Raw genomic sequence first — 26,876 nt, 5'->3', positions numbered from 1 at the left:
TTTTATTCTCGGGGGTCGGGGTTGGCACAAAACCCTGGATTTAGTTATTCGAAAAGGTTCGAAAGTGAGACATGTGCCTTTATTTCACATTTGTGAATTAGATACTTTATTCGAGAAATCGATACTCTCATGAGTAGCGTTTAAGTGTCGATACTTCCATCACAACAGAGGAGCGAACTGGAAACTCGAGCCGCCGGAAAGCAGGTGCTAGCGAATCGCTAGTCGGAGCTATTGCTACTTATAAGTAGCAAAACTTAAGTAGTACTACAAGATTTGAGTAGTACTTAAGTTATCGTCACAACCCGAGAGGAGCCGAACGGTGAGTATGGAAGAAAGTGAGCCGTCTCCCCATCACTCTCCCCTGGAATCGCCAACGAAGCGGTTTCGGTCCGCGGGGGAAAAAATGTGACGCAGATATAAATTTCACCCGAAACGCACTGACGGCTAACTTCCGAAGCTAGCAATGCGACCGCCACCGAGCCAAGCTATATGTGGCACCCAGGACTATTTTGATAATTGGATTGGTATTGTTGGATGTGGAGACAACCCCCGACATTTTTGTTTAGTGTGTATATTGTTTTGATTTCAGATGGCGCTCACCCACACTATGAAGGAAATGTTTGAATTGACGCTGTTGTAGTTCTTACTTTGACCGGGGGTGGCGGTAGTGACACGACAGCGGATGGTTGAGCAGTCGATCGCTACTCTTGACTAAAACGTATTGACTTGTGTATTCCAGGTGGGTTGAGCGTCCAGGTAGTTGTATATGTAGAATCAGTGTGAGAGTTTATGGGTTTAATGAGACGTGTTGGGTGTCGGAACCGATTTTGTTGTGTGTTTTACGTTACTGAGTAATCGCTAACCGGCGCTAGCTGAAGCTACCGTTAGCTCCAGTTGACGTTGACTGCTCAAGCCTCGCGCTCAAACAGCGGTTGACGGCGTCAGGCGTCCAGCAGTCGATCGCTACTCTGACTAAAACGTATTGACTTGTGTATTCCAAATGGGTTGAGCGTCCAGGTAATTGTATATGCAGCATCAGTGTGGGAGTTTATGGGTTTAAGGAGACGTTTTGGGTGCTGGAACCAATTTTGTTGTGTGTTTTACGTTACTAGAGTAATGGCTAACTATATCCTCTTTTGTAAGTCGCTTTGGATAAAAGCGTCTGCCAGATGCAATGTAATATGTAGCATCAGTGTGGGAGTTTATGGGTTTAAGGAGACGCTTTGGGTGTTGGAACCAATTTTGTCGTGTGTTTGACGTTACTAGAGTCATCGCTAACCGGCGCTAGCTAAAGCTACCGTTAGCTCTAGTCGACGTTGACTGCTCAAGCCTCGCGCTCTAACAGCGGTTGACGGCGTCAGGCTTCCAGCAGTCGATCGCTACTCTGACCAAATCGTATTGACTTGTGTATTCCAGGTGGGTTGAGCGTCCAGGTAGTTGTATATGTAGCATCAGTGTGGGAGTTTATGGGTTTAAGGAGACGTTTTGGGTGTTGGAACCAATTTAGTTGTGTGTTTTACGTTACTAGAGTAATCGCTAACCGGCGCTAGCTAAAGCTACCGTTAGCTCCAGTTGACGTTGACTGCTCAAGCCTCGCGCTCAAACAGCGGTTGACGGCGTCAGGCTTCCAGCAGTCGATCGCTACTCTGACCAAAACGTATTGACTTGTGTATTCCAGGTGGGTTGAGCGTCCAGGTAGTTGTATATGTAGCATCAGTGTGGGAGTTTAAGGAGACGTTTTGGGTGTTGGAACCAATTTTGTCGTTTGTTTGACGTTACTCGAGTCATCGCTAACCGGCGCTAGCAAAAGCTACCATTAGTTCTAGTCGACGTTGACTGCTCAAGCCTCGCGCTCAAACGGCGGTTGACGGCGTCAGGCTTCCAGCAGTCGATCGCTACTCTGACTAAAACCCATTGACTTGTGTATTCCAGGAATAAATCACATGTGACACACTATTTCCTGCCTCCCGTTGTAACATATAGCCGCTATGAGACCGGGCTGCTCCGGCAGGCACCCGGCGCCCTCGATAACACCTCCGCCCGGCTTGTTGGAAGTTTGCCTCCAAGACGGAACGAGTCGGCGAACCGCCAGGGGATCCGCGGGGAAGGGGGAGACGTGTCCGACAGATGCGCCCCGTCCGCGGAGAGCCGCTTCGACTCAGCCGGGGGGAGTGTGAGGACAGGGGCTGCTGCTACGCTCCTTTCCCCGCCTCCGCTGGACCTCCTTGGTGCTTCTACCCGCAGCGGTACCGCGGTTACACCATGGGGCCCCCCCACTCCCTCCCCCTGGGGCCACACGGCAACCCTGAGCCGCTCCACAGCGTCCTTCCTCCCCGGGGACGTTTCGCTCCTCGCCCTGGCGGTCAGAGAGGACACCGCAGGCCGCCTCCGCATCACCGTGAGTGAAGCCGTCAGCCGGACTCCCAGAGGCGAGCACATCATTGCCAACATCTCATTCTACACGTTATCCCCTCTCTTCTCGCTTATTATTTCATACATTCTCTAACACATTGGCCGTGTTTTTCCTTGCTTTGCTTTTCTACACCCAAGGAGTGGTTTATCTAATTCCTTAGTGATCCCCAGAGGGCAAATCCTTTGGTCACAGCGGAGCAACAATGACAGTATCAATAAATAATAAATAAAAGAGACAATTAAAAGATAGCAAAAGACAAATAAGTCGACGACATAGTGAACAAGGATAAGAATAGACAACAGAATAACATAAGATAAACTTTATTGATCCCCATAGGGGAAATTCCTTTGTTACAGCAATGTAAAAGTTATGTCAAGAAAAGGAAATAAATATGAATAGAAATAGAAAGCCAGAAGACAGGAGATAGCTAGACAAAAAAAAAAATATCCACGAATAAATAGACAGCAGATGAAGAAACCAATAAAAAAAAAAAAAGACGGCAAGGGTGACAATAGAAAACCAAAAACCACAGCAAGGATGAGAACAGAAACAGAGTGACAATGACAAGGACAAAAATAGACCAGATGTGAGTGGAGTAACACCAACAAGGATAAAAAAACAAATCTCCAGAAAATCTAATGTTTGCTGTCCCTCCAATGGACTCGTTCCTGATTTTTCTTTATTTGTTATACTTTATTAATCCCTTGCGGGAAATTCGTATTTAATCCATTGTGGATGAACCCCGAGCAGTTGGCATGCAGTCTAGTAACACCGGAGGAGACGGGTACCGATTACCATCGCGGGTGAAGAGGTGGAGATAGTGGACTCCTACAAGTCCCTTGGAGGCTGTATGTGGCCCGCCATGAGAAATGAGTTTGACACCCCTGCTTTATGTCGTCCATTATTATCCCTGACGTTGTTATTGTTGCTGCTGTCTGTTTGTTCGTGGATGTCTCGGTATCTTCTGTATTCTGTCTCTCTATTTATATTCATATTTATTTTGCTTTTTTTATTTTTAGACGTTATAACTGATACACTGCTGTGACAAAAGAATTTCCCCAATTGGGATCAATGAAGCTTATCATAATTTTCTGCATCCCGACCGGTCCGGTTCATTTGCAGGTCAGATCCCGACGAGGACGGCTCGAGGCCCACGGGTGTGTGAGAACATAGATTGTGACTTTGAGCGTGAAAAAAGGCCTCGTCGACCTGAAGCTCGCTGCAAAGGTGAACAGCCAACAGCCAATACAGCTATTTCAGATTTTTTTTTGCATAATAATCCACGCCTTGTGTTTCGTTCCAATAGTAGAGAGACCCGATCACTGGACGAAGGAGGGAAGAGGTGGACCAACCCGCCGGACGGCACAGAATCACGTGGAATTCCAAATAAACTAATGCCACAAAGGATCTGTCCGTGTCAGTGGTCACCAACAGATTGAACACAGGTGAATGTCACATTGATTCATCTAGTTTGGATTGCAGTAGTTTTCGGTTACAGCAATGTAACAGTTATGTCAAAAAAAGGAAATAAATATGAATAGAAATAGAATGGTAGTCGACCGATCCTGTATGAGTCTAAGATTGGATTAGCACGTATAGTTTTGGCACAGGTTGTACCATGGATGGTACAATACCAGGATCGGCTCAAAAAGCTTGTGCCCTTACCGTCTAAGCTACTGCCAGGTTAGCATTCTATGTAGTGTCACTGCCACTTTGGTGACCACACCGCAGGATTCACCTGAAAGGTGTGACGAGGACGGGAAGTCTTGTTGTTGTTGAAAAATGGTAATAATACACTTGTACTCTCCCTTTCCAGGTGATTTCAGGGCACAGCACATGTGCCAGAACCTCCAGCTGCATGGCCGGAGAAGGTGTGCAGTAGTGCATCTCGTACTCTTTGGATTTTTTTGCCAACCAAGACAGCGGATGGCTAATCTTCTTTTCTGGACTTTCAGGGGCCTCCTCCTCGTCAAAACTGCTGTCTGTCTGGAAGTAACTCAGGTCCTCTGAAATCCAATCCAAAGAATCTTGTATTGTCTTGTGGAGTTTTTTCAGTCGGCTGTGAAACGGCTCCCAGGCGTCCTTCAGCTCATCGGGAAAGTATTCTGTCAGCAGGTACTTCATACATTCTGAGTGGCTGTCGGACCGTATTTTAAAGACTTGCAGTGACGTGATCAGTCGAAGCAAGCTGCATCTGACCTCGACTTCGGCAAAATATCCTGAACTGTTGATATTATCTATTTCCTCCTCAGCTGCTTTCTCACATGCTTGAAAGCACTCCAGAGCGGCCAGAGCCGTCTCCACAGCCTCTGCTGTGTTTTTGAGATGAGATGAGATGAGATGAGTTGAGATGAGAACAACTTTATTAATCCCAAAGGAAATTGTTGTGCCAGAGTTTCAAGTAAAAACATAACAGTAATAGATAATAGTGGAAAGGAGGAAGAATAAGAAATATATGAAATGTAAATTGTCTTAGCTGTTAGCAGTAACTACAAAGATTGAAGATTCCCTGTGGCTGAGGGAAGAGGAATTAAAAAGTCAGCCTCAGGTAGGAAAGACCTCCTAACCCTGGCGTTCAGTGGAGCTCTTTGGTGGTATCAGTCTACGACTGAAAGAGCTCCGACAGGACATCAACGTGGCATGCAGGGGGTGATGGATATTGTCCATGATTCTGAGGAGCTTCCTCATCATCTTCCTCTCTGAAACCTGCACAACAGACTCCAGCTCCACTCCCAGGACGGATCCAGCTCTCCTGATGAGCTTGTTGAGTCTGTTGGTGTCAGCTGTCTTGAGCCTGCTGCCCCAGCACACAACAGCGAAGAAGATGGCGCTGGACACCAGCGAGTGGTAGAACATCTGCAGCATGGTCCTGCAGAAAAGACCTGAGCCTCCTGAGGAAGAACAGACTGCTCTGACCCTTCGTGATTATAGCATTAGTGTTAAAAGTCCAGTCCAGTTTATTGTCCAAGTGGACACCCAGGTATTTATAGGTGTCCACAATGTCCACATCAGTACCCCTGATGGTGACCAGATTGTAATTCAGATTATGTGCTTGACAGTTCAACAGCCTAGCAATGCACCGAGATGAAAAGAAACAAAGCCGAGCCGTTTCGTCAGAGTAAGCAATTATCCTGCGTGCCCAAGATCAGCCCCAAGTGTTAGCTGCTTGGGCTTTGTCCTGGGCTTCCCCATTTGCATTGGCTTTAGCTCTGTTTACCCTTCGCATTGCTCCGCGTGCTCCTTCAAATGCTTCATCGAGTTTGTCAAATTGAACGGAGCTCTGCTCCAGCGAAAGACTTTTACTGCAAGCACTGCGAATGGCTTCGGAACTGTCCTGTTCTGCTGTTCAGTTATTCCAAACTAGTGACATCTTAGCAGGTTCTTTCATAGGTTGTGGAACTGGCGCGCGCTTGGTTTTCCTTCGGCGAAAACTGGACGAGGCATCGTCGTTAAAAAACAAAACAACAATGTATTCATAAGTATCGGGTGTATTTCCTGCTAATTCCGATACCATCACATACTTTTAAGAATAGCCCGACATCTCTTACCCATATTGACGATTTGTAATTTGATCACAGTAAACCAGCGTCACTGTAAGTCCCATCTAGATATCTCCTGTACATGCCCGTGTACCGTGGTTCTACGTGTTTTAAATGCATGCAGCCTTGTCTCGGTGTGGACGACTGTGGTTCTCCAAACTACTTGAGCACGCTGATGTCGTAGGCAACGGGTCCTCGAAAAGTAAAGCCCAGGTAGACGGTGATGTTTTCATTACTATGGGGCACTGAGGGCAAATGAAGAGGCAGTATGCGGAAATTGTCTTTCTTAGGGCCCTGGAGGTACACCACTCCGTCTTCTGTCCGACCGGACACACGTTTCAGCATCCGGCCAATCTCGGGCTTCTTCCAGGCCTCTCCGCTGAGAAATACCAGTCGTTTCTGAGAGACGGGGAAATCCTTTGTGATGCTTTCAAACTTCTTCTTGTGCACAAACTTACTCAAACCCTGTCCAGTGCCCAGAAAAAAATGAGTATAGATCCTTCTCCTTCGTGGGGGAATGTCTTTCATCTTGTCCCAGTAGGTTTTCCCCATGTGTTCGACAGCCGATTGCACAACTTCATACTTGTTTTCTTTGTCCTGGGCTGTGTCTTGATCATCTGGCCAAAACAATAAGGTGAGCAAGAACAGCATGCTCGGGAAGCATTTCCTTTTGTCGCCGAGGAACTGGCGACAGAGTGCCTGTAGGTTGTTAAGAGAAGGCGCTCCTTTCTGGGGCGACAAGCAGTTGAGAGTGATGTGGCTCATGATGTAATTCACAATATCTCTTTGGACCATGTTCGCCTTCAGGGGATTCTCTGGATTCCGAGAGATTATGTCCCTTAGTTGATCCGGAGGTCCCTCCGGTCGGTTAGTTTGGAGAGGATGGACGTGACGTTCCCCAATCCCATCTTGTAAATCATCATACGTTTTTGAAAAGGAGTTAAGTTTGTTGAAATTGTGGGTACATTTTGTTGCTGCATGGCCGGAGAAGGTGTGCAGTGGTACCTCCCGTACTCGTCCGATTTTTTTTTTTTGTCAACCAAGACAGCGGATGGCTAATCTTCTCTTCTGGACTTTCAGGGGCCTCCTCCTCGTCAAAACTGCTGTCTGTCTGGAAGTAACTCAGGTCCTCTGAAATCCACTCCAAAGCATCTTGGATTGTTTTGTGGAGTTTTTTCAGTCGGCCGTGAAACGGCTCCCAGGCGTCCTTCAGCTCATCGGGAAAGTAGTCTGTCAGCAGGTACTTCATACATTCTGAATGGCCGTCGGACCGTATTTTAAAGACTTGCAGTGACGTGATCAGTCGAAGCAAGCTGCATCCGACCTCGACTTCGGCAAAATATCCCGAGCTGTTGATATTATCCATGTCCTCCTCAGCTGCTTTCTCACATGCTTGAAAGCACTCCAGAGCGGCCAGAGCCGTCTCCACAGCCTCTGCTGTGTTTTGGACCGTCTTCGGTATGTGGTCGATGGCTTTGCATTTGGCTTCAAACCATTTTTTGTACACTCGCCCCTTTGTGTCTAGTAGGAACTAGTTGTGGGGCAGCTTTTGGACAGCTGTCTGCGCCCAACGTTCGGCCTCTTCCAACTTTTCGTAGGAATAATAAAGGTGAGCAAGTTGCTGTGCGATGAAGGCGTCTCTGTTGAAACGCTCGAACGCTTCCTGGAGTAACGCGATGGCTTTCTCCGGATTTGTCTCCTTTTCACGCACGTGGTCAATGAGAGGGGAGAAAAGGCGGTCGCATTCGTCCCCTTTGGACGGGATGATTACCTCGCCTTTTTGAGAGCGCTTTACATCTGGCGATACAGTGCTCAAACAGCACCCTCTCACGGAGCAGTTTCATGCTAACTCACTCTGGGTCTGCTGGTTCTCCAGAAGCTGTTTGAGAATTTCCTTGGCGACGACCGGATGGATGATTCTGATGGATTCAATGTGCGTCTTGTCTTTAAGATGCATGAAGACCAGTTTGACCTGATCCCCTTTTGCCCCTTTGTGTCTAGTAGGTACGAGTTGTTGGGCAGCTTTTGGACAGTTGTCTGCGCCCAACGCTCGGCCTCTTCAAACTTTTTGTAGGAATAATAAAGGCGAGTAAGTTCATGTGCGATGAAGGCGTCTGTTGAAACGCTCGAACGCTTCCTCGAGTAATGCGATGGCTTTCTCTGGGCTTTTCTCCTTTTCACGCACGTGGTCAATGAGAGGGGAGAAAAGGCTGTCTTATTTGTCCCCTTTGCTTATTCTGCATTGCCGGATGAAAAGCGCTCTCAAAAAGGCGAGGTAATCATCCCGTCCAAATCTGTGCTCAAACAGCACCCTCTCATGGAGCAGTTTCATGCTAAATCACTCTGGGTCTGCTGGTTCTCCAGAAGCTGTTTGAGAATTGTCTTTGCGACGACCGGATGGATGATTCTGATGGATTCAATGCGTGTCTTGTCATCTTTAAGATGCATGAAGACCAGTTTCCCCTGATCGCCGAGTGAATTTTCAAACGTGTGCTGGCGAAACCTTTCCAAGGGAATCTTTAGAGCCAGCAAAGCTTCGCAGTGCGACTGAGATATGAAGGAGTTTTGCACATACGTGTTCAGCAGTGCCACGTAGAGGATGAGCCGCGTGGTGACGGACTGGTGGTCAATGCCTTGGAGCAAGTGTGCCACAAAGTTGTGAACGTAGTCCTCGGAGAATTCCACACTCATCAAAACAAAGGTCAGGATGAACTGTGGCTCATACTGCTCCTGCAGTCGCTCTTTTTTCGCGGCAAAGTTCGGGGATTCTCTGCACCTTTTCTCTGCACCTTTTCTCCGGGTCGTGGGATCGCCTGCAGATCAGCAAAATGAAACCCAATGTTCCACTTTGGATTTTTTTGACATTACTGGCCACCTGTAGTTCATTCTTGAGAATGTCCAGATACTCGTGGTCTACGTCCTCAAGGAGGAGAAGCACGGGGAGACACGTTTCTGCGTTTTGTTCTTGATATTCCCTCAGCTGGACAGCATGCTGCGCAACAACGGTGGCTTGGTACGAAGGGTTCGCGACAGCGCGCCGCAGTTCGCTCCTTTTGTTCCACAGTACTTGTCTTGCCACGGTGCTTTCGCCGCTTCCTGGGTGATGGTAGATGTTTACAATGTTTACTGGACTTGGATCAGCTTTGGCACTCTCGAGTACAGTGATAACTTCATCGTATGCATCCCTTTCAATGACCTCACCGACATATTTTTTGTCAGCAAGCCAGAAATTCAGCCATGCCACTCTCCCCCCGCGGTAGAACTGGCGGTCAATGTTCTCCTTTTCCCCGGCAATGAAGTCTTCGTTTGTCTCATTGCTATGGTTGGTTGAGAGAATCTCCAGGGAAAACATTTGCTCCTCTTCCCGTTTCTCCAGAAGACACATTCCTTTCACAAACACGGGCAGCTACTTCTTTACAAGTCCTTTCATGGTTTGGATTTGCTGCACGGTGGCATCGACGTGACTCATTTTCAACCCGACAACACTGGAGTTGTCGATGGTTTCCTTCGTGGACGTCCACACGGCAAAGCTTTGGAACCTGGAGAAGTCGTTTTCCGATTCACAAATGCAGACGATGTCCTCGTGGCCCTCCTTGTTGGTGAAAAATACATTGAATGTGTGCAGCAGTGGTTTCTCGACCGGCGACGTGAAAAGGAAAATGACCTGGAATGTCCCTTTGGGCAAGATCTGTTTGCAGATCAAACTTGGCCTGGAGCCTCTGGCGATCCAAGGTCAAGGCCGTGGCGAACAACTTGTATTCTCGGCACGGGAATATCAGATTGAAAGCGCCGGATTCAGGCTCCAGAACCCTGTGCTTCACAGAGATGAAGTCGATGGCGTCTTTGTCAAACGGTCGCGGTTTGCAATCCTCCTTTGATCGAACGGCACGAACTACTGGAGCTGTGTGAGTCTTCTCTGCGACATCCGGATGTTCACTCAACGTCGGCGGACTGGAGGCGGAGGTCTTTTTTGGATTTCTTCTGGGACTGAGCTTTACTGTCACTCAGGGTTTTAGCCTCTTCCCGCTTTTCACTGCATCCTATGAGCTCATCTCTCTTCTGAATAATGTAATGGGCGGGTGCGGGCTTTATACCAAACTTGGATGTCAGAAGCTCCTCATCCAGAGACAAAAGGATATTTCCATCAACTTCTTCCTCACTGAGTTTGTTTATATAACAGTCCTCTACCTCAATAGACTTCAGCCAATCCCTTACTTGAGATCCAGTCCATGTTTTTAGGGGCGGTGCCCAGAAATCACCTGGAAAGGGAGAGTACAAGTGTATTATTACCATTTTTCAACGACAACGAGACTTCCTGTTCTCGTCACACCTTCCAGGAGGGGAATCCTGCAGTGTGGTCACCAAAGCGGCAGTGACACTACATAGAATGCTAACCTGGCAGCAGCCAAGACGGTAAGGGCACAAGCTTTTTGAGACGATCCTGGTATTGTACCATCCATGGTACGTTTGAAGTAAAAGTCTTTCACTGGAGCAGAGCTCCGCTCAATTTGATAAACTCGATGAAGCATTTGAAAGACCATGCAGAGCAACACGAAGGGTAAACCGAGCCAAAGCCAAAGCCAATGGGGAAGCGGCTAAACCCAAGCAGCTAACACTTGGGGCTGATCTTGGGCACGCAGACAAATTGCTTACTCCGGAGAAACGGCTGGGCTTCGTTTCTTTTCACCTCGCTGCACTGCTGAGCTGTTGGACTGTCAAGCACATAATCTGAATTAATAACTTTAATGTAGGGCTACTTGAATTGTGCTCGCTGAACTTTGAGCCACCACGCAGAATCGGATCGGTTCTGACAGAAATCAGGATCAGGACATCTTCAGAAAGGATTTCTTTATTTACTTTTATCTAAGTTGTCAGTACTCAGTGCTAGCTTACACTTGTTCCTCTGTATTCTGCGGTTGAAATAATGCGCAATGAAAACTAAACATAGGAATGCCAGTAGCCAATCAACAGCCTATCTTTGTAATTTCTCCACCGTGGGGCGATGAAAGGAATATTCTATCAGTGTAACTTAAAGACAAATCAGTGCCCGTGTAAACAAATACTGCTTATTAAAACAAATCAAATATGTGAACCGCAAGTTATCAAATACCTGCAAAGCTTTCGCCTTTTTAATGTTTATGATGTTTGGTGATTGGAAATACACTCGTCCTTGTGTGTATGTCAACTTTAATAAATGGGATTAAATATAATACATCATTTCCCTATTTTTATTTAATTCCCCACATCTCTCAGTAGATTCCCGCCTGCAGGACTAATAAAGGAATCCCATATGTCATCTAATTTTAGTCTAATTTAGTCTAATTTAGTCTAATATGTCATCTAATTTCATCAAGTTAACCTTGTCAGTTTTGTATAAATTGTTTTTTATAAACATAAACAAACCAACATAGATAAATTCAATGTACATCAATGGCATTTAACAGGCATGACGAAACATAAAAGACACTTCTTTTGTATTCAGTCAGTTAACTGTAAGAGTAAAAGTGTGAGAAAGAATGTATCATTTGAGAAACAAAAAAAGTGGCAAGAGGATTTACAATATGTATTTAGCTCAATGGATTGAAGGGAATTTTTAAAGTTTTAAATTTTTTTGATATAATTCAGAATCGTTTTCAAAGAAGGTAAAAATGGGGGGACGTTTTTGCATTCTGTTTTTGCGTATAATGATTGGATCATTTGTAATGTTTCTTTCAGCAAAGGAGAAAAAGGTAACCATTTTCATCAGTTTTGTACAATCTAAATGACTCATCTCTTATTCTTATTGGTCCCAGTGCTTTGGGACTGCGGTCCTTTTCTGTGCCTGTGAACAAGTGGTTTTATTGCCAGATTTTATTTTTGATTTGTTTTAATTTACATTGAGCGGTTGTTGACGGTACCGACTACTTTGACCCCCCCCCACACACACACAAATATCAAACTATTGCAGTTGAAGACAAATGACATGACAAATATTGTTCATTGAACAACTTCAATTAGTAAAATAATCCACTTCTGGACAGAAAATGAGGCAACTCTTAAATAAAAATGTGTTTTACAGAAAATGTATTACCTGGATGTCAAAACAAAAATTATATTTTAAATAAATTTGATCAGGAATCGATCGCCAACTGAGAACTGTGTATCTCACTCTACCTATACCCCCTAAGGCGAAAGAGCCACACTTGATATCACATTTGGTTTACTTTTAGGAAATGAAAGAGACTTAATGTCAATGTTATTTTAGGTTTGGCCAAGTTCTTCATGCCTGTTAAATGTCACTGATGGACGATTAAATTTAGCCATGTTTGTTTGATTGTTTCTATGTTTTGGTTGTTTATGCTTCAATTAAATCAACGGTTAAAAAACGTCGCTTCTAGTCATGTGACAGGGATGGAATAGTTCGATTTTATTCTCGGGGGTCGGGGTTGGCACAAAACCCTGGACTTAGTTATTAGAAAAGGTTCGAAAGTGACACATGTGCTTTTATTTCACATTTGTGAATTAGATACTTTATTCGAGAAATCGATACTCTCGTGAGTAGCGTTTAAGTATCGATACTTCCATCACAACAGAGGAGCGAACTGGAAACTCGAGCCGCCGGAAAGCAGGTGCTAGCGAATAGCAAGTCTGAGCTATTGCTACTTATTAAGTAGCAATATTTAAGTAGTAACCCACGACTTGAGTAGTACTTAAGTTATCGTCACAACCCGAGAGGAGCCGAACGGTGAGTATTGAAGAAAGTGAGCCGTCTCCGTATCACTCTCCCCTGGAATAGCCAACGAAGCGGTTTCGGTCCGCGGGGGAGAAAATGTGACGCAGATATAAATTTCACCCGAAACGCACTGACGGCTAACTTCCGAAGCTAGCAATGCGACCGCCACCTAGCCAAGCTATATGTGGCACCCAGGACTATTTTGATAATTGGATTGGTATTGTTGGATGTGGAGACAACCCCCGACATTTTTGTTTTGTGTGTATATTGTTTTGATTTCAGAAGGCACTCACCCACACTACGCAGGAAATGTTCGAATTGACGCTGTTGTAGTTCTTACTTTGACCGGGGGTGGCGGTAGTGACACAAAGCGGGTGGTTGAGCAGTCGATCGCTACTCTGACTAAAACGTATTGACTTGTGTATTCCAGGTGGGTTGAGCGTCCAGGTAGTTGTATATGTAGCATCAGTGTGGGAGTTTATGGGTTTAAGGAGACGTTTTGGGTGTCGGAACCAATTTTGTTGTGTGCTTTACGTTACTAGAGTAATCGCTAACCGGCGCTAGCTGAAGCTACCGTTAGCTCCAGTTGACGTTGACTGCTCAAGCCTCGCGCTCAAACAGCGGTTGGCGGCGTCAGGCTTCCAGCAGTCGATCGCTACTCTGACTAAAACCTATTGACTTGTGTATTCCAGGTGGGTTGAGCGTCCAGGTAGTTGTATATGTAGCATCAGTGTGGGAGTTTAAGGAGACGTTTTGGGTGTTGGAACCAATTTTGTCGTTTGTTTGACGTTACTCGAGTCATCGCTAACCGGCGCTAGCAAAAGCTACCGTTAGCTCCAGTTGACTTTGACTGCTCAAGCCTCGCGCTCAAACGGCGGTTGACGGCGTCAGGCTTCCAGCAGTCGATCGCTACTCTGACTAAAACCCATTGACTTGTGTATTCCAGGAATAAATCACATGTGACACACTATTTCCTGCCTCCCGTTGTAACATATAGCCGCTACCCTCCTCATCCTCATCCTGTCTACACTGCACACCTGCCGCCATGAGACCGGGCTGCTCCGGCAGGCACCCGGCGCCCTCGATAACACCTCCGCCCGGCTTGTTGGAAGTTTGCCTCCAAGACGGAACGAGTCGGCGAACCGCCAGGGGATCCGCGGGGAAGGGGGAGACGTGTCCGACAGATGCGCCCCGTCCGCGGAGAGCCGCTTCGACTCAGCCGGGGGGAGTGTGAGGACAGGGGCTGCTGCTACGCTCCTCTCCCCGCCTCCGCTGGACCTCCTTGGTGCTTCTACCCGCAGCGGTACCCCGATTACACCATGGGGCCCCCCACTCCCTCCCCCCGGGGCCACACGGCAACCCTGAGCCGCTCCACAGCGTCCTTCCTCCCCGGGGACGTTTCGCTCCTCGCCCTGGCGGTCAGAGAGGAAACCGCAGGCCTCCTCCGCCTCACCGTGAGTTCATCATTGCTAACATCTCATTCTACACGTTATCCCCTCTCATCTCGCTTATTATTTCTTACATTCTCTAACACATTGGCTGTGCTTTTCCTTGCTTTGCTTTTCTACACCCAAAGAGTAGTTTATCTAATTCCTTAGTGATCCCCAGAGGGCAAATCCTTTAGTCACAGCAGCGCAACAATGACAGTATCAATAAATATAAATAAAAGAGACAATTAAAAGATAGCAAAAGACAAATAAGTCGATGACAGAGTGAACAACAACAAGGATAAGAATAGACAACAGAATAACATAAGATAAACTTTATTGATCCCCATAGGGGGAAATTCCTTTGTTACAGCAATGTAACAGTTATGTCAAAAAAAGGAAATACATATGAACAGAAATAGAAAGCCAGAAGACAGGAGATAGCAAGACAAAAAAAAAATCCATGAATAAATAGACAGCAGATCTCCTTCTCCTTCAGCTGCTTGATCACTCCTCGGACCCGCGTTCTCTTCCTCTGTATTTCCGGAGAGTAATCCTGGTCAAAGTAAATCACTCCTTTTTGGAACTTCACTCGTTTTTGGGCCCATGCTTGTCGCAGTGCTGCTTCCTTTATTGTATAATGCAGAAACCTCACGATAATGGAGCGCGGAGGCGCTGAACTCGCAGGCTTTAGCCCCAGTGATCTGTGTGCCCTCTCGATTTTTACATTTAGCTCGGGCGGGAGTTGTAGCGCCGTCGCAATGAAGTTCCTCACAAAACCAATCAAGTCACCTTTCTCACTTTCCTCGGGGACTTGATAAATTCTCAGATTGTTGCGGCGCATCCGGTTCTGTAGATCGTCGCACATGTTCGTCAGGGCCGCCTCCCGTTTCAACAGGTGCCTCAGCATCCTCTCATGGCGCCGGTTTGTGTCCTCCACCTGGCCAACCCTGGTCTCCGCTTCCTCGGTTCTCCGCTCTAGCTTCTCCATCCTTTCAATCAAGTCCGAGACCGACACCTCCAGTCTAATTAATTGTTCCTTGGTTTCTGCAAATGCTTGCTTATTTTCTTTCCTCAACTCTTTCAACTCGCGAAGAATGTTCTCCATTTTCTGTTCATCCGTTTTTTCCGCTCACCTGGTTTGGGGAAGACGGTGGCCGATTTTTTCCCTTCGCTTCTTCTTGCTGTTTTTGCTGTTTTGCTGCGTTCCGTGTGTCTCTGGCCGTGCTCATCCTAATCTGCAATGCTTCAGACTCACTGTTCCACCATTAAACTGTCAAGTATTTTTTCATAAACTGCCGAATACTACCAATTTTCGGGAGAGCTCAACTCCGTGCGTATGTCTCAGTACATTGCGTCACCGGAAGTCCGTCGGACCGTATTTTAAAGACTTGCAGTGAGTGAGAGAGGATATGAAGGTAGCTGGTGTGAGAGAGGAAGATACAGAGAATAGGGTTAGATGGAGAAAGTTGACTCGCTGTGGCGACCCCTAACGGGAAAAGCCGAAAGAAGAAGAAGAAGAAGAAGCAGTGACGTGATCAGTCGAAGCAAGCTGCATCCGACCTCGACTTTAGCAAAGTATCCTTAGTTGCTGATATTATCTCCATCCTCCTGGGCTGCTTTCTCACATGCTTGAAAGCACTCCAGAGCATCCAGAGCCGTCTCCACAGCCTCCGCTGTGTTTTGGACCGTCTTCGGTATTCAGACAGCTGTCTCCGCCCAACGTTTGGCCTCTTCCAACTTTTTGTCAGAATAACAAAGGTGAGCAAGTTGCTGTGCGATGAAGGCGTCTCTGTTGAAACGCTCGAACGCTTCCTGGAGTAACGCGATGGCTTTCTCTGGGCTTTTCTCCTTTTCACGCACGTGGTCAATGAGAGGGGAGAAAAGGCTGTCGTATTTGTCCCCTTTGCTTATTCTGTATCGCTGTGTGAAAAGCGCTCTCAAAAAGGCGAGGTGATCATTCCGTCCAAGTATGTGCTCAAACAGCACCCTCTCAGAGAGCAGTTTCATGGCTAACTCACTCTGGGTCTGTCGGTTCTCCAGAAGCTGTTTGAGAATTTCCTTTGCGACGACCGGATGGATGATTCTGATGGATTCAATGTGTTCCTTTTCATTTTTAAGATGCTTGAAGATGAGTTTGCCCTGATCGCCGAGTGAATTTTCAAACGTGTGCTGGCGAAACCTTTCCAAGGGAATCTTTAGAGCCAGCAAAGCTTCGCAGTGCGACTGAGAAATGAAGGAGTTTTGCACATACGTGTTCAGCAGTGCCACGTAGAGGATGAGCCGCGTGGTGACGGACTGGTGGTCGATGCCTTGGAGCAAGTGTGCCACAAAGTTGTGAACGTAGTTCTCGGAGAATTCCTGACTCATCAAAACAAAGGTCAGGATGAACTGTGGCTCATACTGCTCCTGCAGTCGCTCTTTTTTCGCGGCAAAGTTCCGTTTCTCAGCAGGGGAGAGCTTGTGGGTGACCGACACATTCTGCAACGGTGATTCTCTGCACCTTTTCTCCGGGTCGTGGGATCGCCTGCAGGTCAGCAAAATGAAACACAATGTTCCTCGTTGGATTTTTTTGACATTACTGTCCACCTCTAGTTCATTCTTTAGAATGTCCAGATACTCTTGGTCTTTGTCTTCAACAAGGAGAAGCACGGGGAGACACGTTTCCACGTCTTGTTCTTGATATTCCCTCAGCTGGACAGCATGCTGCGCAACAGCGGTGGCTTGGTACGAAGGGTTCGCGACAGCGCACCGCAGTTCGCTCCTTTTGTTCCACAGCACTTGCCTTGCCACGGTGCTTCCGCCGCTTCCTGGGTGATGGTAGATGTTTACAATGTTTACTGGACTTGCATCACCCTTGGCACTCTTGAGAACAGCGATAACTTCATTGTATGCATCCCTTTCAATGACCTCACCGACATATTTTTTGTCAGCAAGCCAGAAATTCAGCCATGACACTCTCCCCCCGGGGTAGAACTGGCGGTCAATGTTCTCCTGTTCCTTGGCAATGAAGTCTTCGTTTGTCTCATTGCAGTGGTTGGTTGCCAGAATCTCCAGGGAAAACATTTGCTCCTCTTCCTGTTTCTCCAGAAGACAAGTTCCTTTCACAAACACGGGCAGCTGCTTCTTAGCAAGTCCTTTCATGGTTTGGATTTGCTGCACGGTGGCATCGACGTGACTCATTTTCATCCCGACAACACTGGAGTTGTCGATGGTTTCCTTAGTGCACAACCCCTCGGCAAAGCCTTGGAACCTGGAGAAGTCGTTTTCCGATTCACAGATGCAGACTATGTCCTCGTGGCCCTCCATGTTGGTGAAAAATACATCGAACGTGTGCAGCAGTGGTTTCTGGAACGGCGACATGAAAAGGAAAATGACCTGGAATGTCCCTTTGGGCAAGATCTGTTTGCAGATCAAACCTACAGAATCCCTCAGGAGAGTCATTTTGGTTCGAATCCAAGTCCTTTCATCGCACGGCTTTTCATGTCCTTTGTAATCAGACCGGCCGTTGCAGAAGATCCAGCTGGTTTGGTCGAACAGGTGCAGCTTGCTTGTGAATTCTTTCACCGTCATGTCGCTGGGCTTCCCATAACTCTGCAAAAAGTGCAAGCTTACAGCATGGTGCTCGAGGAATTTACCGCAAAGGCCCGACACCTTGGACTCGGGATCGAAGTCAAAGACACAGAATACTTTCATGTTCAGCAGCCAGTCGATGTGGGAAAGGTCCTGGGCTCGGAATCTGTTGGTGACGAGTATGAACCACTTGTCATCTTCGATGAATTTCTTTCCGCTCGTCAAGAGGACCTTGAGCTTCCTGCCGAGGTCGGGGCGGATGCCCAGGCTACGGACGTATTGATTCCTCTCTGCTTCTTCTCTTTTGGCGTCCCGGTCTTTCACTCCCAGGTAAAACTCGTTGAGGTCTTTGTCGCTCACCGGCTCTGTTTTTGAGCCGGTCCTCCTGTAAATGACTTCCTTCTCGAATTCTACCTTGTTGCTGGTCTCGCTGAAGTAGGGCAAGCGCACCTGATACACCTTGCCTTTCACGACACTGATTGAAGGAACGACGTCCACCTCGACGACGTACCTCTTTTCTGCGCCGTCTCGAGCCATCACCTCGATGAAGCGCGGAGGACGCACGCACTGTTGTACGTGGTCACTGTCCGAGGAGAAGCTCTCGGCAACGAGAGCACCAAAGGCATCCATGTACACATCCCTCTCGATGACAGGGATACCAATTATTTCCCTGTGCACGTATCCTTTATCCTCCTTGCTGTCTATCACACCAAAGTGTATGGTGCCATTGGATCTGATATTCATGCAGCCCGTTGAAAATTTGAAAACCTCCCAGGCAAACTTGGCCCGGAGCCTCTGGCGATCCAAGGTGGCGGCCATGTATTCTCGGCACGGGATTATCAGATTGAAAGGGCCGGATTCAGGCTTTAGAACCCTGTGCTTCACAGAGATGAAGTCGATGGCGTCTTTGTCAAACGGTCGCAGTTTGCAATCCTCCTTGGATCGAACGGCACGAACTACTGGAGCTGTGTGAGTCTTCTCTGCGACATCCGGATGTTCACTCAACGTCGGCGGACTGGAGGCAGAGCTCTTTTTTTTGGATTTCTTCTGGGACTGAGCTTTACTGTCACTCAGGGTTTTAGCCCCTTCCCGCTTTTCACTGCATCCTATGAGCTCATCTCTCTTCTGAATAATGTAATGGGCGGGTGCGGGCTTTATACCAAACTTGGATGTCAGAAGCTCCTCATCCAGAGACAAAAGGATATTTCCATCAACTTCTTTCTCACTGAGTTTGTTTATATAACAGTCCTTTACCTCAATAGACTTCAGCCAATCCCTTACTTGAGATTCAGTCCATGTTTTTAGGGGTTTTGCCCTGAAATCACCTGGAAAGGGAGAGTACAAGTGTATTATTAGCATCTTTCAACGACAACAAGACTTCCTGTCCTCGTCACACCTTTCAAAACAAACAGTGATATTTGAGAAGTGAAATGAAGTTTATGGGATTTACAGAAAGTGAGCAATAATTATTTAAACAAAAGTAGGCAGGTGCATAAATTTGGGCACCCCAACAGAAAAATGACATCAATATCTAGTAGATCCTCCTTTTGCAAAGTAACAGCCTCTAAACGCTTCCTATAGCTTCCAATAACTCAATTTTAGTTTCATCAGTCCACAGCACCTTATTCCAAAATGAAGCTGGCTTGTCCAAATGTGCTTCAGCATACCTCAAGCGACTGTGGCGCGTGCGCAGAAAAGGCTTCTGCCGCATTACTCTCCCACACAGCATGTCCTTGTGCAAAGTGCGCTGAATAGTTGAAGGATGCACAGTGACACCGTCTGCAGCAAGATCATGTTGTAGGTCTTTGGAGCTGGTCTGTGGGTTGAGTTTGACCATTCTCACCATCCTTCGCCTCTGCTTATCTGAGATTTGTCTTGTCCTGCCACGCCGGGCCTTAGCTAGAACTGTGCCCGTGGTATTCCATTTCCTCACTATGTTTCTCACAGTGGAAACTGGCGGCTGAAATCTCTGAGCGAGCTTTTTGGATCCTTCCCCTAAACCATGCTGTCGAACAATCTTTGTTTTCAGGTCATTTGACAGTTGTTTTGAGGCTCCCATGTTGCCACTCTTCAGAGAAGATGCAAAGAGGAGAACGACTTGCAACTGGCCACCTTAAATACCCTTTCTCATGACTGGCTTCACCCTTGTATGTAGGTCAAGGGTCAATGAGCTTACCAAACAAATTTTGTGTTCCAATAATTAGTGCTTTAGTAAGGTGTGCCGTATGGTCGTGAAAATACGGTAATAAGAAATAGCTGTTGTTGGCCACAGCCACGCCAATTCCAGGTAAAAAAAAAAAAATAGAATTCCTTGCACCCCAAAACACACCCGCAAAATTCCCAGCAACCCCCAAATCACACAGAAAACAAACAAGCATCAACATAAACCCCAACATTCATGATTCGCTACAGTACATTCACATTAGAGATCCAAAGCAGATGGTCACTCACCCATCTCTGCTGTCACAGGAAGCGCCTTCCCTCTGCAAAACACACACCGCTGAATTTCAGCGCAGAACCAACTTGACTTCCAACCGTCCCCGGCCGTCTGTACAGCTCCGGTGAGTTCGTGCAGGCCAGAAGTGACGTCCGTACAATAACGGTCAGTGGGACGTTAGAATGGGTGGTTGCTTTAATGGCAGATCATATTCCAGAGTCAGGAGTAAGAAGAAGTAGTGAAGAAGCGGTTGGATGATACAGCTTATATAGTATACGTAGCATTGACATGAAGTCAACATCAAGGCATCAACATGAAGGCATCAACATGAAGGCATCAACATGAAGTCATCAACATGAAGTCATCAACATGAAGGCATCAACATGAAGGCATCAACATTAAGGCATCAACATTAAGGCAATAACATATTCCGACGGAATAACAATAAGAATTACTTTATTTATCCCGAAGGAAATTGTAATGCCAGAGTTTCAAGTAAAACATATCACTAATAATAATAACAGTAGGAAAACGAAAATTTGGGCAGAGAAGATGACAGGGTGGCGTGGTTGAAATCCCCAGAGATGGCAATGAAGGCACTGGGGTGCTGAGTCTGAGAACTTGCGACTGTTGAGCTGATGACGTCATTAGCCCGCGGTGCAACGGCAGACGGTGGGATGTAAACCGTTATGATGATGATCTTCTTCTTCTTTCGGCTTTTCCCTTCAGGTGTCGCCACAGCGAGTCAACCTTCTCCATCTAACCCTATTCTCTGGATCCTCCTCTCTCACACCATCTCCCTTCATATCCTCTCTCACGACGTCCATAAATCTTCTCTTTGGTCTTCCTCCAGACCTCTTGCCTGACAGCTCCAATTCCAGCATCCGTCTACCAATATATTCTCTATCCCTTCTCTGTCCATGACCCAACCATCTCAGTCTGGCTTCTCTGACCTTCTCTCCAAAACATTGAACATGTGCCATCCCTCTGATAGACTCATTCCTGATCCTCTCCATCCTGGTCACTCCCAAAGAGAACCTCAACATCTTCATCTCTGCAACCTCTAGTTCTGCCTGCTGTCTTTTGGTCATTGTAACAGTTTCTAGTCCATACATCATCGCTGGTCTCACCACTGTCTTGTACACCTTTCCTTTTATTCTGGCTGAAAGTCTTCTATCACATACTACCCCTGACACTTTTCTCCACCTGTTCCAACCTGCTTGGACCCGTCTCTTCACCTCTTTTCAGCACTCTCTGTTGACCCCAAGTACCTGAAATCCTCCAGCTTCTTGATCTCCACTCCCTGTAGCCTCACCGTTCCACCTGAGTTTCCCTCATTCACACACATATATTCTGTCTTGCTGCGACTAACTTTCATTCCTCTCCTTTCCAGAGCATACCTCCACCTCTCTAGATGTTCCTCAACCTGTTGTCTGCTCTCACTACAGATCACAACGTCATCCGCAAACATCATGGTCCATGGGGATTCCTTTCTAACCTCATCTGTCAGCCTGTCCATCACCATTGCGAACAAGTGGGGCTCAGAGCTGATCCCTGATGGATTCCCACCTCCACCTTGAACTTCTCTGTTACCCCTGCAGCACACCGTACCAGTGTCTCACAGCAAGCACACATGTCCTGCACCAGTCTAACATACTTCTCTGCCACTCCAGACTTCCTCATACAATACCAGAGCTCCTCTCTTGGCACCCTGTCATATGCCTTTTCTAGGTCTACAAAAACACAATGCAGCTCCCTCTGGCCTTCTCTGTACTTTTCTATTAGCATTCTCAACGCAAATACTGCATCTGTAGTACTCTTCCTAGGCATGAAGCCATACTGCTGTTCACAGATGCTGACTTCTGCTCTCAGTCTAGTTTCCACTACTCTTTCCCATAACTTCATTGTATGGCTCATCAACTTTATCCCTCTGTAGTTGCCACAATTCTGCACATCCCCTTAGTTCTTAAAAATAGGCACCATCACACTTTGTCTCCATTCTTCAGGCATCTTCTCACTCTCTAAGATCCTGTTGAATAATCTAGTCAGAAAATCTACCGCTGCCTCTCCTAGACACTTCCACACCTCCACAGGTACATCATCAGGACCAACTGCTTTTCCACTCTTCATCCTCTTCAATGCCTTCCTCACTTCACTTTTACTAATTTTTGCTACTTTGTGGTCTACGATAATCACCTCTTCTACCCTTGCCTCTTTCATTTTCCACATTCATCAGTTCTCCAAAGTACTCTTTCCATCTTCCCATCACTCTTCTAGCATCTGTCAATACATTTCCCTCTCTGTCCTTTATCACCCGGACCTGTTGTACATCCTTTCCATCTTTATCTCTCTGTTTCGCCAACCTGTATAGATCATTCTCACCCTCCTTACTATCCAACCGAGCATACAAGTCATCATAAGCCCTTTGTTTTGCTTTTGCTACCTCTATCTTTACCTTTCGCCGCACCTCCCTGAACTCCTGTCTGTTCTCTTCAGTCCTCTCAGTATCCCACTTCTTTTTCGCTAACCGCTTTCTCTGTATACACTCCTGCACTTCCTCATTCCACCACCAAGTCTCCTTATCTACTTTCCTTCCAGATGACACACCAAGTACTCTTCTACCTGTCTCCCTGATAACACTAGCTGTTGTTGTCCAATCATCTGGAAGCTCACCCTGACCACCCAGACCCTTTCTCAATTCCTCCCTGAAAACCATGCAACACTCCTCCCTTTTCAGCTTCCACCATTTTGTCCTCTGCTCTGCCTTTGTCCTCTTCATCTTCCTTATCACCAGAGTCATCCTACAAACCACCATCCTATGCTGTCTGGCTACACTCTCACCTACAACTACTTTGCAGTCACTGATCTCTTCCAGGTTACCCCGTTTATACAAGATGTAGTCTACCTGCGTGCTCCTACCGCCGCTCTTATAAGTTACCCAATGTTCCTGTTTTTTCTGGAAAAAGGTGTTCACTACAGCCATTTCCATCCTTTTTGCAAAATCTACCACCATCTGTCCCTCTGCATTCCTATCCTGGATACCAAATCTGCTCATCACTTCTTCATCCCCTCTATTGCCTTCACCGACATGTCCATTGAAGTCTGCACCAATGACCACTCTCTCATTTCTGGGAATATTCTGCATCACTTCATCTAACTCATTCCAGAACTTCTCCTTCTCTTCAGATTCACATCCCACCTGCGGGGCATAGCCACTAACAACATTGAGCATCACACCTTCGATTTCCAATTTCAGACTCATAAGTCTATCTGACATTCTTTTCACCTCTAGGACGTTCCTAACAAACTCCTCCTTCAAGATAACTCCTACTCCATTTCTCTTCTTGTCAGTACCATAATAGTACAACTTAAAGCCTGCTCCTAAGCTTCTAGCCTTACTACCTTTCCACCTGGTCTCCTGGACACACAGTATATCCACCTTCCTTCTCTGTATCATGTCGACCAACTCTCTACCTTTTCCTGTCATAGTCCCAACATTCAAAGTCCCTCCTCTCAGTCCCAGACTCTTTCCTTTCCTCCTCTCTCTCTGCTTCCGGACACGCACTCCTCCTCTTCTTCTTGTTCTTGTTCTTCGACCCACAGTAGCCCAATTTCCATTAGTACCCTGTAGGTCATCAGTACCAATGGCGGTCGTTGTTAACCCGGTCCGCGACCCATCCGGTATGGTATAGTTTTGGTTGTCTCGCATATTTGGTTTTGGCAAAAGTTTTACGCCGGATGCCCTTCCTGACGCAACCCTCTGCATTTATCCGGGCTTGGGACCGGCACAGGGAGACACTGCTCCGTGCCCCCCCAAGGCAGGCTTGGAGAGACACGGGCCAGTGCCGCCCTGAGGCTGCATTCACTTCTCAAATATCACTATGTTTGTTTTGAAAGGTGTGACGAGGACAGGAAGTCTTGTTGTCGTTGACAAATGGTAATAATACACTTGTACTCTCCGTTTCCAGGTGATTTCAGGGTTCTGGAGCCTGAATCCGGCGCTTTCAATCTGATAATCCCGTGCCGAGAATACAAGTCGTTCGCCACGGCCATGACCTGGAATCACCAGAGGCTCCAGGCCAAGTTTGCCTGGGAGGTTTTCAAATTTGCGACGGGCTGCATGAATATCAGATCCAATGGCACCATACACTTTGGTGTGATGGACAGCAAGGAGGATAAAGGATACGTGCACGGGGAAATAATTGGTATCCCTGTCATCGAGAGGGACGTGTACATGGATGCTTTGGATGCTCTCGTTGCCTGGAGCTTCTCCTCGGACAGTGACCACGTACAACAGTGCGTGCGTCCTCCGCGCTTCATCAAGGTGATGGATCGAGACGGCGCAGAAAAGAGGTACGTCGTCGAGGTGGACGTCGTTCCTTCAATCAGTATCGTGAAAGGCAAGGTGTATCGGGTGCGCTTGCCCTACTTCAGCGAGACCAGCAACAAGGTATAATTCGAGAAGGAAGTCATTTACAGGAGGACCGGCTCAAAAACAGAGCCGGTGAGCGACAAAGACCTCAACGAGTTTTACCTGGGAGTGAAAGACCGGGACGCCAAAAGAGAAGAAGCAGAGAGGAATCAATACGTCCGTAGCCTGGGCATCCGCCCCGACCTCGGCAGGAAGCTCAAGGTCCTCTTGACGAGCGGAAAGAAATTCATTGAAGATGACAAGTGGTTCACACAGCGATACAGAATAAGCAAAGGGGACGAATACGACGGCCTTTTCTCCCCTCTCATTGACCACGTGCGTGAAAAGGAGAAACGCCCGGAGAAAGCCATCGCGTTACTCCAGGAAGCGTTCGAGCGTTTCAACAGAGAGCCCCTCATCGCACAGCAACTTGCTCACCTTCATTTATGAAAAGTTTGAAGAGGCCGAACGTTGGGCGGAGACAGTTGTCTGAATACCGAAGACGGTCCAAAACACAGCGGAGGCTGTGGAGACGGCTCTGGACGCTCTGGAGTGCTTTCAAGCATGTGAGAAAGCAGCCCAGGAGGATGTGGATAATATCAACAACTAAGGATACTTTGCCAAAGTCGAGGTCGGATGCAGCTTGCTTCGACTGATCACGTCACTGCAAGTCTTTAAAATACGATCCGACGGCCACTCAGAATGTATGAAGTACCTGCTGACAGCGTCCTTCCTCCCCGGGGACGTTTCGCTCCTCGCCCTGGCGGTCAGAGAGGAAACCGCAGGCCGCCTCCGCCTCACCGTGAGTGAAGCCGTCAGCCGGACTCCCAGAGGCGAGCACATCATTTCCAACATCTACTTCTACACGTTATCCCCTCTCTTCTCGCTTATTATTTACTACATTCTCTAACACATTGGCTGTGTTTTTTCTTGCTTTGCTTCTCTACACCCAAGGAGTTGTTTATCTAAGAAAAGTTATTCCTCAGTGATCCACAGAGGGCAAATCCTTTGGTCACAGCAGTGCAACAATGACAGTATCAATAAATACTGTCATTGTATTTATTGATTTAATGACAGCTCCTGCCCGTCGAACTGGCTTTTCGTCCCTCCAGCCTTGAGATCGGAGGTGCTACAATGGGCCCACTCCTGCAAGCTCTCCTGCCACCCTGGTGTGCTACGGACACGGCATGCCCTCCTTCAACGTTTCTGGTGACCCACCTTGCAGGAGGATGTCCAAGAATTCATCAAGGCCTGTCCTACTTGCAGTCAACACAAAACCTCCCGCCTGCCGCTGTTAGAATATTCCGTTAAAGTACCTTGTGTTTGCATACATTCATTGTATTTACTTATTTTGATTGTAGTCCTTATGTGACGTGGGGACGCTCACGTCAAGAGAGGGACTTGCAAAATCTCCTACGTCAAATTATAGAATCTCCAACCTCACATCATTATTTCACTATCAATTGCAAAGACTCTTAAAATGTAACTGCGAGACCCCATCATGTAAGGTGAAGGAATGCGCTACCCTGCTGTTCAAATGACACCCCCCGAGGATAATTGACTGGAGCCAGGGGTCGGAGGAAGTCATTATCAGAACTTCTTCCGAACCATGACTTCGATCAAAGCACGGTTTTACACAACCCAGGTGCTCATATTCCAAGAGAGCGTAAACCAGGGGTCGGAGGAAGTTTATCAAAACTTCCTCCGACCAACAGCTTTGATCAAAGCGCAGTTTACGAGGCCCGAGAGAGCGTAAAACTGGGGGGGTCGGGATTGTCAGGACTCCCTCCGACCCTTTTGGCCAAATGTATAAAATGAACCTGATCCTTTGGATCGGGGCCAGAACTTCTTCATCTACACATTCGACTGGACGCGTCTCAGCGGGTGTCTAGAGGAGCCGAACGATCCTCGTGGGGTGACATCCATTCTGGCCCGGGATATCTCATAAGTGTATTTTCCTGACTTTGAATAAACCATTCTTGCTAGTTCCTGGCCGTTGTCACGTTTTTCCCTGAATGATAATCTGAACACACCGGGACAACAAAGTCCGGTCCCGTGGCAGGAGCCACAGAAACGGACACCGCCTGCTTGGCTACTTCAACCTGTTCCTGTTCCTCGCCGCCCATGGTCTCCCATATCCTTAGACTTTGTCACTGGTCTTCCCGCCTCTGACGGCCACTCAGTCACCCTGACGATCGTGGACCGCTTTAGTAAGATGGCCCACTTTGTGCCTCTGCCCAAGCTCCCTACCACAAAAGAGACTGCTCAGTTGGTCCTGCTCCATGTTTTCCGCCTGCACGGCCTCCCTGTTGATGTCATATCGGACCGCGGGCCCCAGTTATCTTCTGTGTTCTGCTGGGTGCC

At 47.2% G+C, this 26,876-nt stretch overlaps 1 protein-coding gene across 8 annotated transcripts; it reads left to right on the top strand.

Moving 5' to 3' along the window:
• Window positions 1-26,480, top strand: LOC147217093 (sterile alpha motif domain-containing protein 9-like). Of its 8 annotated transcripts, none has more exons than XR_015108991.1 (3): window positions 1-319; window positions 13,662-14,118; window positions 24,070-26,480. XR_015108991.1 is itself a non-coding variant. In XM_086176348.1 (2 exons), exons 1-2 carry the CDS (start codon window positions 2,128-2,130, stop codon window positions 24,555-24,557), a joined length of 759 nt encoding a protein of 252 aa, XP_086032474.1. In that variant the 5' UTR covers window positions 2,067-2,127; the 3' UTR covers window positions 24,558-26,480. The 8 variants fall into 8 exon arrangements, 1 of the variants encoding a protein (XP_086032474.1); XR_015108990.1 differs by lacking the exons at window positions 1-319; window positions 13,662-14,118 and adding an exon at window positions 2,067-2,398 and having other exon boundaries at window positions 24,070-25,314; window positions 25,625-26,480; XR_015108989.1 differs by lacking the exons at window positions 1-319; window positions 13,662-14,118 and adding an exon at window positions 2,067-2,398 and having other exon boundaries at window positions 24,070-25,314; window positions 25,590-26,480.
• Window positions 26,481-26,876: the final 396 nt, after the last annotated feature.

The sequence above is a fragment of the Fistularia commersonii genome, chromosome 28, assembly GCF_037954325.1.
Source record: "Fistularia commersonii isolate RoL2024-O1a breed Wild chromosome 28, RoL_Fcom_v1.0, whole genome shotgun sequence".
Classification (NCBI taxonomy): domain Eukaryota; kingdom Metazoa; phylum Chordata; class Actinopteri; order Syngnathiformes; family Fistulariidae; genus Fistularia; species Fistularia commersonii.
Note: the sequence above shows the minus strand (reverse complement) of the source record. Positions and strands in the feature narration are given on the sequence as shown.